This window comes from Mus caroli, unplaced genomic scaffold (assembly GCF_978045245.1).
Source record: "Mus caroli unplaced genomic scaffold, Mus_caroli_1 scaffold_5, whole genome shotgun sequence".
NCBI lineage: Eukaryota > Metazoa > Chordata > Mammalia > Rodentia > Muridae > Mus > Mus caroli.
In genome coordinates this window covers 59575590-59587296 of record NW_028227260.1, presented here as the reverse complement: position 1 = coordinate 59587296, position 11707 = coordinate 59575590, and the positions used below count along the sequence as shown (strand labels likewise).

Below are 11707 nucleotides of genomic sequence, written 5' to 3'. Positions count from 1 at the left end.
TACAAGGCTTTGATAACGTGGGTTTGAAGACATTTAAAGTAGTGTCTGGATTCAATATAAAGCTAGCTTTAGGCTATCTTATTTGCATACATTTCTGAGCAGGAAGTAACAAGCAAAACTTCTGGTGTTCATGGGAACGGGTCCTTTATTCTAATCGAATATTTTTTTTCCTTACCCCTTCTTTTATTTCTCCCTCGCCCCCTTCCCGGAGAGGGAATAGTCAAAAAGAATTGTTTCAACAGATCTCGCGGTGCTGTTCGAGATCCTGTGTTTTAAAAAAAACAATTTAGAAATGATGCAAATGAGCCTGAGCCTTCCGGGGTTTGGGGCTGGGATTGCAGAGCTGGAAGCTCATTGAAAGCAGCCGCTGGTGGAGGCGGGGCTCTGGGCAGTTATCCTTCCACCTTCCCCCACCCTCCTCATCCAACCTCTGTTTGGCCCTTAGCTCGGTTCCAGCCGTTGCTGCAGCTGTTTCCCAGCCCTTTTCAAGACTCCAGCGACCGACCAGAAGCCCTTGTTTCCAGGATGGTGATCCGTGTATATATTGCATCTTCTTCTGGCTCTACGGCGGTAAGGAGAGTGGGAGCCCACCTTTGTTTTCCAACACACTAGTCCTCTTCTGCCCCAGAACCGTTAAATTGAAGAAGTTACACTGGAAGCTTCTCCTTAGAAGACGCAAGCATCGCGCAGAGTACCCCCCCTTCTTTCCTTTCTTCCTTTGTTGCGTCGATTTATTTATTTTTTTCTCCCGTGGAGTTAGCTTTGTGTGCCTTGAGACGTTAGTGTTCGTTTCTAAAGGAAAAAGAAAACTACCAAGTTTAGGAGTTACCTGGTAAAGGGACTTCACGGTTAGGTGAAGTCAAGTAAAATAAAAAACAAGTGGCTTTCAGGCTTTTTAGAGTGAGACATTTAACAAATATGCTCTAAGTACCGAGTTCAGGGGAAGTAGTGCATTTCTGTAAAGGATTAGGGTACTGATGGGAAGGGAAGGGAAGATTTCTGAGGTACTGGAATTATTGTGAAACCACTGGAATGGAATTATTTAGAGGGCGTGCAGGTGGGGTATATAATTTTAAAAATAGGCGAAAGTCAGGGGCAAATGATACAAATGATTTTTTTTTAAAGTTCTCCTCCTCCTCTTCCACCTCCTTCCCCTCCTCCTCCCCTCTTCTCTTTCTTCCTGGAATATGAAGCCATTTAAAGAAAATAATGTTGTATGAGACCTCCCCCATTGGATCTTATTTTGAGTTTTTCGTTTCCTTCGAAAGATTTTCTTTCTAAAACCCACTCCTTCAAGACTGGTGAAAATGGAGGAAAGAACATGTGGCAACTGAGTTGCTGGCTCTTCATAGGATTTGGTTTTCTTCTTTGATTCATTTGCCAATTGTTAACTTAGAATAACAATTTTTTACCATATCTGAGGAACATTGGGTAAACTGAGGTGAAAGCTGGAATGCATACTCCTGTCAGATGAAAGAGCCTCTGTTCCAGCAACCCCAGGAGGAAAAATAAAGGCCCTCTGTGGCAGAAGCAGATGTGTGGGCTCAGGAATTTGAATGTAGAAAACTCCTCCAGCTTTAGAGTGGCAGAGGTCCCAGGTTGTTGGGTTGTTGTCATTTACATTTAGTAGGATTTGTAATAGAGCTGAAGGCTATATGAAATCACCAGAACCATGAACCTTGAACTTTGTCTTTGCCAACATGTGTGGGTGTGTTTAGACTGTGTTTCAAAATATAAGGAAACCTACTCTTAAAGTTATGGAGCAAACGTTTTGTTTGAAAAAATAGAAATGTTTATTATAATTTCCTTTGGACCCTACTTTAGAAGCATCTTTTCTTCCATACCTAACATTCTGATACCTCTAAGTAAAACATGGGTTACCGAATATCAATCTACTACATTAACTGCATTTTCAAAAACCAGCTAATGCCTTTGGTTAATCCTTATTAGATCGAACCTCTCAAGCACTTAGGTTTTGTTGTTGTTGTTTTGTGAGGGTATGCAGTTTCAATACTGATATTTGTTCTTTGCTTTCTTTATCTTCTATTTCTCTTCCAGAAGTAAACTCAAGGAGAAACTGCTTTAAGAATTTCATCAAGTAATAGAGTCACACCCCCCTCTTTGTTCAGACACAAAATTTCTAAGTGCCCAAGAAAGGATTAAGAGTTTATTAGATGATTCAAATGACAGATACTTATGTTGTTTTGTCTTTTGTTTCTATTGTTTCTTCATGGATAATTAAGAATTTGTCCCTGTTGCACTAATTACATTTTTATGAAAAGGCCAAAATGAATGATTTCTTACTATACTCTGGCAATTTTTAAAGAATAATCCTAAAATAGTACAAAGAATATCTTAAAGGAGAACTACTTAATATGAATGGGGCGGTGGCTGTTTACTTGAGGAAGGAAATTTCAGTTTGCAGTACCAAAATTTTCCCTAAGATAGCAAAAAAGCATTGTCCTTTTAACAAATGATTTAGAAATTTGGGGGCAAGTGTTTTCATGGAATCTAAAAAAAAAAAAAAAAAAAAAAAAAAAACCTGAAAAGATACATACTTGTAAGTTATTATGTGTCTAATGAGTGCTTTAAGTGTTTGGCTTTGGCTTGATAATATGTATGTATTGAATGATTTGCCTTCATATGTGTACTGTGTGAATACAATGCCCATGGAGACCAGAAGAAGGTGTTGGGTCGGTTCCTGGAGCTAGAGTTCCAGATGGTTATGAGCCACCACGCGGATGCTGGGAACTGAATCCAGGTCCTTTGCAAGAGGAATGAGTGCTCTTGACTATTTGAGCCATCTCTGCAGCTCTGAATTGATTTTCCTGACTATTACAAAAATCAGCAATATTAGGTGGTCAGTTGTTCTGTGAATGATCTAGAGCAGCAATAATAAGCAATATTATTTTTACAGCCAAGACTTCTCATATTTCTCAGCCTGATTTAAAAAAAAAACTTTTAAAATGTGCTCTCTTCTCTGCCCTAATACACAGGAGTCATGCTTGTTCATCAAGGTTAGAAATATAATCAAATAGATTAGACTTTGCAGTGGATTCTATTGTTTGTTTGATTTTCAAGACAGGGTTTCTCTGTGTATCCATGGTTGTTCTAGAACTTACTGTAGACCTTGCTGGCCTTGAACTCAGAGATCCACCTGCCTCTGCCTCCCAAGTGATGGGATTAAAGGTGTGCACTACTACCACCCAGCTGCAGTGGATTCTCCATAGTAACTCTAGTAAGAATAGCAGATGGGAATGATTAAGTTGTCTCAGGCACAGTCTCACATATTCTTGACAATAATGCCATGATTATGTTTCTTTCAGAAAAGGAGATGCATATAGAGAGAGGTTAAGTAACTTCCCCAGTGCCGTACTGCTTCGACGCCAGTTTTAATGTAGGGAAACTTGCTTAAGTTTAAACGTGTGTAGCCATAAAAAATATATTATATGCTGACAGTGATGCAGAGCAGCTAGTAGGCATGAAGATGTAAATGTGAACATGACCTTAGATGTTTAGAGAATGAGAAAGTCCTGCAGGTTGAAAAGAATTGCCTGGGCATTTCCATAAGTGGGGATCATGTAGTAAGGATTGGGTTTCCAATTGTTCACAGAAAGTGAATTCTGTGTGTTCATATTTTATTTCTTATCACTTCTTAGTCCAACTTAACATCTGTTCTCAATTTTTTGAGATAAGAATTCATTGCCCAACTTAGACTCAAACTTAGTGATCCTCTTGGTGCCCTCCAAATGTCGGGACTATACATTTGTGTTACCACATCAGGCTTTCTATTCCCTGTCTGTTTAGAATTGTTTGTGTTCACTATTGATGTGATGCCATGTAGTAGCATATGTTTGAGTTTAGATAGCAATGCCTTGTAAATTTATATTTAGAAGAAAAGGTATATTAAACTCAATGTCTACATAACCCAACAAGTTGCAGTAACTTTTAACAACAAACAAACAAACAAAACAACATTGACCTTTTGTTGAAATTATCAGACTGATGAGAGATTGGGAAAGTTTTAGTTGGCTTAGGAGAATTTTACCCTTCTTTCTTCCAGATATATATTGATCCATTTGATGTCCTCTATGCATTCTGTGGGCAATGGTGCAGAAACTTGAAGGGTATAGTATATAGGAGGTTTCTCAGGATTTCATTTAGGGAATAGCATATGCAATGATTTTTCTCTTTTTTGTTTCTCTTATAATTACTAAAAACAAAGCTAGTTTTAGGGTGGATTCTATGAAGGTACTCACAAATAATAAAAAAACAAGGGAATGAACTGAATACTCTTGATCAAGTCACAACTCCTGAGTCACACTATTTATGTAGAGCAGGAAGGCACAGTTTTTTTTGTCATGTGGTCCATTAGTAATTATGTTAGGTGACAGAGTTCCTTGTTGTTCTGTCTTTGCATATATAAATTGAACCCTGGTTTAAAACATGCTTTTGAGCATGCCATAACTGCCAAGCTTTGTTGGAATGGTATTATTTAAAGTTATTCATAAACTAGTTAGAAGATCAAACTCAGAAACTACCAAATGAGTAGGCATACTTTTAGGAAATTCCAAGCTGTAGAGAATGTTGACTTTCCAGTGCCAAGTGCAAAGTCTGAATGAAGAATCAGTACCTTCAGTTTGGTAAGCAGTACTTGAAAGCTGATTTCCCTGTAACAGTAGTAAAGCTATTGGAATAATTTATCCTATCTTAAAAAGGCTTAGGAAACATGTTTCCCATCCAAGTACTAATCAGGCCCCATCCTGCTTAGCTTCCGAGATCAGATGAGATAGGATGTGTTCAAAGTTGTATGGCCCTAAACAGGAACCGTCTCAATGGTAGTGGCTCCTATGACTTGGAAATGTTTAAAAGTCTCACAGCTATTCTACCTGGCAGAATGTAATATGAAAGGTAAGCGTCGTAACCTCATAGAAGAAAAGGGTAATGTGAATTTATTTTTAGCATAAAGACTCATTATTCTGTTGAAGAAAAATAATATCCATAACAACCTTTCTCCCAGAATGCTCTGTGTTGAAGTCTAAACACTGTCAGGCTAAATGCTCTAATTCTTTGTGTGTACTCTTAGGTGTGTTTGTTTGTTTGTTTGTTTTGTTTTGTTTTGTTGTTGTTTGGTTTTTTGAGACAGGGTTTCTCTGTATAGCCCTGGCTGTCCTGGAACTCACTTTGTAGACCAGGCTGGCCTCGAACTCAGAAATCCACCTGTCTCTGCCTCCCAAGTGCTGGGATTAAAGGCATGCACCACCATGCCCGGCTTAGGTGTGTGTGTGTGTGTGTGTTTTTTTTTTTTAACATGCATTGCACAATCAACTACGTATCTTTGAATATATATGTGTATTCTTTCAGAAGTTTTTATATGCATGTGATGTATTTTGTTCATATTCATTCCCTTCCACTAGTCTCCTTAACTCCTCCTGGATCTTATCCCCATCACTCCAAACTTCTTGTCTTTTTTTTTTTTTTTTAGTAAAATAACCTATCAAGTCAAATTTGTTTTGCTCTTATACAAATTGAATGTGGGCCTTCCCCTGGAGCTTGCATAGTAAACCTATTGGGGAAAACACCTTTAAAGGAAATTGACTCTCCCTCTGCTAGCACATCATCAACTGTCAATAGCCCCTCAGCTAAAGGTAGGGACAGATGAGCTGAGCTCCCATCCATGCTACACTATTGATTGGCTTGATGTTGAGCTGACAACTATGAGTCTTTATCGAATATGTTTTGCTTTAGCTGGATTATCAAGGGTTAACTTTATATTGTGTTTTATTGGTAAAATTAAGTAGGTTACTAGGGATCTGTTTGCCTTCAATTCTGCCTTGCTACCTAAGTAGAGCCCTTTTAAAATTACAATTTAATTAATTCTTCCTATCTAGACCAAGAAGAGACAAACATACTTGTAGACAAAAAGGGCAGATCTTTTATGACAACCGCTTTTGTTAGCATGAGAGACAAAGGTGACATTTAACACTTGGCCAGCCCAGCAGAGTTTTAAACAGAGGAATTGTTTTCTAGCCCGCTGCTTTACATTTTGCATATATGGCTGTGGAAAGGGCTGTAGACTTGCAGAACCTATTAAAAATTCAAATAAAAGTTTAAAAATACCATTGCAAATAACTCACACTCTGCATTTAAAGTGTTCAGGACTGTTGGGCTTTTGTTGTCCTTGTTCTACCTTCTCCTTAGCATGGCAGTAATAGTAAGACGGCATTGTGAGCTCCAGGCCCCGTGCCTAGTTTTTTTTTTTTTTTCATATATTATCCCATTTAACTCTTAAAGAACCATGAAGGGCTGTTAGTAGATCCCTTTCTGTGTTTGAAGAGAGTCTACCTGAGATTCACAAGAGATATTAGGTGTGTATTGATCAGGACCAAAGAGCTAGAAATGGCAGAGCTGGGATTATAAAGACTACAGGGTGTTGTCTTCAGAACCATCAGCATTGTTATTTGTTTGCCCTACACATATAGATATTGCATAGAAATTACATCTCTAGCACCTTAAGATGCTGATTTTATAATTACCTTCGGGGTCAGGCTGGTCTACAGAGTGAGTTCCACGACTAAGGGCTACATAGAGAAATCCTGTCTCAAAATAAATAAATAAATAAATAAATAAATAATAAATAAATAAAATAACATAACCATCTCAGTAGGGGGTGTGGAACAGTTCAGTGAATAAAAATGACAATGTTATCTATGCTAATGGCCTGAGTTTGAGTTGGAGAAGGAGAAAACCAACTTCTGAAAGTTGTCCTCCAAACCCTCCCCTTGAGGTACCCACATTCATACATGCACATCACATAAATGCACATGTGCACATCCAATGAGGGGGAAAAGAAACTACTTGGGCGATCCTCTTATTCAGTAAGTGTGTTCTCATCTACAACCTGGACTTGAGAATAAGGTGGGAGGGAGACTAGGGCAAAAGAGGGAGACTAGGTGAAGAGTGAGGCCAGAAGTAGCATTTCCTTTTACAACTTAAGATGCATGCATACATGGACACATAGGCTTTATCGGAATCATATTTTAAGTTGTCTTTACTACTTTTTATAGTGGCTTGTGCAGCATATTGAACTTCCATGATTTTGATTCTCTGTTTTAGAAAACTATCTTTTTTTTTTCTTTTTCTCAGCATGGCTGTGTAAACTGATAATCATATCACTCTGGAATTTGAGGTACAAATATATTAAGTTTGAGGCCAGACTAGGCTCCATGGTCAGACTGTATGACAAAAAAAGAAAAAATAAAAGGAAAAAAAAACTTAAAAAAAAAAGAAACAAAACATACCATCCAACCCCTAATTACAGGAACAACACAACCCTGTATTTTGTGGCTATACACCAGCATGGTAAAAAAAGAAAGGTAGATTTTTATGAGTCTATGATTAAATTGGAAAGCACTATATTTATAATTTATAAAGTCTGGCTTTGGATTCTCGTCTTTAAATTATATTCTTTGGTTTTGCTCTTTTGGGAATAACAGCCTATGACAGAGTTGGGTTAGAGCCAAACATTCCTGCTTGGGAGATTTCCAACAATGAATCAAGACTAATTAAACTTCAGTTTTAAGCAGCAGAGAATATCCATCTCAGGTAACAACTACTGTGAGACAATTTGTTCTGTTTATGTCGCCGTCACCTCCCATACAGTTGTTTCATCGTAAGTGTGGCCCATTCCTCAGTGTTATAATTGTAACAGTATGTATTTAATCAAAGTTGTATGGCTTAGGAAACCATCATCTCCAGTATAACATATGAAAGTTGATTTAGAAGGAAGACATGAGTGGATAATTACTTATTGTTTAAAAAATGATAGAGTAACTTGCTTTAATTTCTAGCACAAATAATTAGTCAACTTTAGCTGACAGCACTATGAAAAAGGCTGGTGGGACATCTAAGTGGTGAGGTGCTTGTCCAGTATGGCTGAAGCATTGGGTATGAAGCACTGGAAAAAAAAAGTCTATAAAGTAATTTTAAGAGCTGCCTTGCGGTCTTTCATGGAGTACGTAAAATATACCTGGCACAGCAGTCACAACTTGATATGTAATTTGTCACTTAGCAAACTTAGTTCAGAGATGACAATTCTGTCCCATCACACCAGAGCCCACCATCCACATTTTTATTTGAGGTCACTGTGTAGCACTAGCTGTCCTGGAACTCACACTATATAGACCAGGCTGGTATTGAACTCCTAGAGAGTCATCTGCCTCTGCCTTTCACAGGCACCATGATGTCTGGATCCTATTATTTATTTTATTTATATCAGTGCTCTATCTGCATGTACACCTGTGTGCCAGAAGAGGGCATCAGATTTAATTTGGAAGTTGAAATTGAACAATGGATTTTATCTAGTACATTTTTGTAAATACCATTTGTATTCATAGTTTATATTATATTATATTATTATATGCTTATATGGGGAGTTTATATTTACTGTTATATATTATTTTGTACTGTTATATGTTTATATTGTATGGTGAATTTCAGAGAAAAATGTGTATCACATTGGGATTTAATCTTACTTTACCAAAAAAAGAAAAAAAAAAACATGTACGTGAGCACCAAACTTCATACCCCAAGAGATTGTAACGTTACTCAAATGTCAGAGACTCAAGTGAGAAGCTTACCCTGCCAGCAATATAGCATATGTCTACTTCAAAGCCAGTGTTTCTACATTTTGTGAAAACTCAAAGAAATATGGGCTTGGCTATGATTTATACCTAGATGTTCAAGTAGGTTTAGTATAAATCAATATCTAATACATTTTGAAAATCATTCATTTTTAGAGATAGATTTTTCTCTCTACTATTGGGCAGGGAGTTGTTGAGTTTTGCTTTAAGATTAATTTAAGCAAAAATAATTCATAAGCATACTACTTATAGTACAGAGAACACATCTGAAGAGCAACTATTGGAAAAAATCAATACTATTGCATGTAAAAGCAAAACCTAAGAGATTCATGCGAAGTAAGCTAATTGGCCTCCTTAGATTATTCAAACAGGGATTGTTGTGAAAACAGAAGTAAACACTCTTAGAAGATCTCTTACTACATGAAATAACTGGGACTACCCCGCATTTCAGAAAAGGATCATCATTTTCTTCATTTCCTTTTATTTTATGGGTGTGGGTGTTCTGCCTGCATGCATGCCTGTGTAGCACATGCACACAATGCCCACAGAGACTAGAAGAGGACATGGGATTCTCTGGGACCAGGGTTAGAGATGGTTGTTAGTTGTTGGGTGCTGGAAACCAAAATTGTTCCTTTGTAAGAGCAAAAAGCATTATATATATAGCTCAGGTAGCTCAGGTAGAGTCCAAGAAAGTACATTTCTTTTTTAAAAATTATTTTATTAGATATTTTCTTCATTTACATTTCAAATGATATCCCCCCAAATCCTCTATACCCTCCATCCACCCTGCTCCCCTACCCACTCACTCCTACTTATTGGCCCTGGTGTTCCCCTGTACTGGGGCATATAAACTTTGCAAGACCATTCTTAACCACTGAGCCCATCCACGACCATTGGACGTCATAAGATTTCTTAGAAATATTTGAAATTGGAATGCTAGGCTTTCTTGTTTGTTTTTGTTTTTGTTTTATGGCACAGTCTCCTTAAGTCCCCAGGCTGGCCTTTCTATGTAACTGAGACTGAGGGTGACCTTGCACTAATGGTCATTGAAAGTGCTCTCTCTGATTATGACATATGTGTCACCATGAATGGCTTGTATGTGTGATTCATCTTATGTGAAAACATATGATAAAAGACAGGTGGCATATTATATATGATAATATTAAATGTATTTTTCTAAACAGTCTTCTCAAGTTGTAGAAATTCCCTATGTTGTAGTCATGGCTTCAAACCATAGAAGGAAGGTCTGTCCCTGTATCTAACAGCAGATTTTGAGGCTAGGTGAGTGTTTTTATATTTTAGATGGATTCTATTGATCACCTGCTGAGTATTAGAACTAGATTGGAGGGCCCGATTTTAGAACTATTTTAGAATGAAACAAAGAGCCATGAATAATAATTCATTTACTTTCTCTACTTCTTATTATCCAGAGTATAATTAGAATGGAGTAGGATTCTAAACATTAGCAGATGCTTCAATAGATGGCATGGTGCAATTCAAATGCAAATAGGCTACCAATTGGAAATTTGTGGTTGGTATTCAGAAATGTATGATTAGAGTTGAGAAGAGATGATGGCTAGAAAGTTAAAAAGTGTAGGAGCCATTTACATGGTTTTATTTGAAACTGTAGAAAAGAAGGAATTAAAGAGGAAGGAATTACAAAATGAGATGAGGACTGAGGATAAGGGTACAACCTTGGTGAAAGAGGTTGTCAAAGGAACAGACAAAGGAGGACGATTCATTAAGGAAGAAGAGAGGTCTAGAAGCTAGGATAGAGGCGAGTGATGAGGGAGCATGGTTTGGCAGTGCCATACAAGCCTTGTGAAAATTGCTAAAATGCCATTGCATTTAAAAGGAGGAAATTATTTGCGATCTTGGACATAGCAATTTCAGTGACATGCTGAAAGCAATAATCCTGATTGAAAGCCAGGGCTATACAGAGAAACCCTGTCTCGAAAAACCAAAAAAAAAAAAAAAAAAAAAAAAAAAGAAAGGCATAAGGAATAGAATACACATAGAAGAGGTGATACGCATTGTCTAGTTTTGTACTAGTGTGTTGAAAGAAAAGGCTATTGAAGGTACATGGTGGGTAAACAGGTCAGCTACGAATATACAGTGAGACCCCTTTTCAAGTAACAACAGGAACAATAATAAATAAATATCCTTACTAAGTTTCATATATATATTGACTATGCAGAGAGTTCTTTTATTTTAACTCACCAGATGTGCATTGTTTTTGTAAGGGAAGAAACAGGAAAGTCACAGTTCTTACATAAAGTATTGAATGGCTGGACAATTTCCACTACGCTTACTTGCCAAACCAATTAAAAACATGGCTCTTTAGAATATACTAGTTTGCTGGCAGGGTTTACCTAGTGTAAGCAAAGGCCTGGATTTGATCCCAAGCACTGAAAAAAAAAATCTTGTGTCTGTATGAGTTGTACACTTTAAATTTTTTCTAAGAGATGGGTTATTTTATTCATAAGAAAATACAACCAATTTAATGTTCTTTTCAGTTGAATCATTTAAACTTAGTTTCATGCCTAGTACTAATGGAGCTTTTTGAAGGTTGCCTAGTATAGTGTTGTGAGATCAGTAAACTGATGCTTCTGGGCTGACTTGGAATCTTATAAATGAAATTTGAAGAGGATAAAGAGATAAAAGCAATCATTTAGGATTCCATATTAACAAAAGGGTTATTCTCTAGATTTGAGAGGTTATAGAGCTTTGGCTCTAAACTTCCACAGGGAACTAACTTGATAGCATGGATATATGGAAAACTATATAGACAACTCAAAGGCATGGATGAAGGACCTTGCAAAGTGAGGACATTTTGAATAGATTTAGCTACATCATGTTCTGCCAGTTCTCTGTTCATGATTTATTTTTGCTGTGGATTTTTTTCCTTTCATGCTCTAATTCACACATTCATTCAGAAAATGTTTATGCCAATCACTGGACTAGATTACAGACCTTAGTTCTCAAGGCTAGGAAAGGACCTGGAATAAGTGAAATGCCTCTCAGATTCTTGTGTGAGTCAGACTGAGAAAGGATGTGGATGTCAT

The 11707-nt window shown here is 37.2% G+C and overlaps 1 protein-coding gene across 1 annotated transcript in view; it reads left to right on the top strand.

The window, feature by feature from the left end:
• The first annotated feature begins 297 nt into the window (after positions 1-297).
• Sh3bgrl (SH3 domain binding glutamate rich protein like) overlaps positions 298-11707 on the top strand; it is a 69003-nt gene continuing 57593 nt past the window's right edge. The window contains exon 1 of the mRNA XM_021153744.3: positions 298-570. Coding sequence (XP_021009403.1) covers positions 526-570 — 45 coding nt within the window. The 5' untranslated portion in view covers positions 298-525. The remainder of the gene's footprint in view (positions 571-11707) is intronic.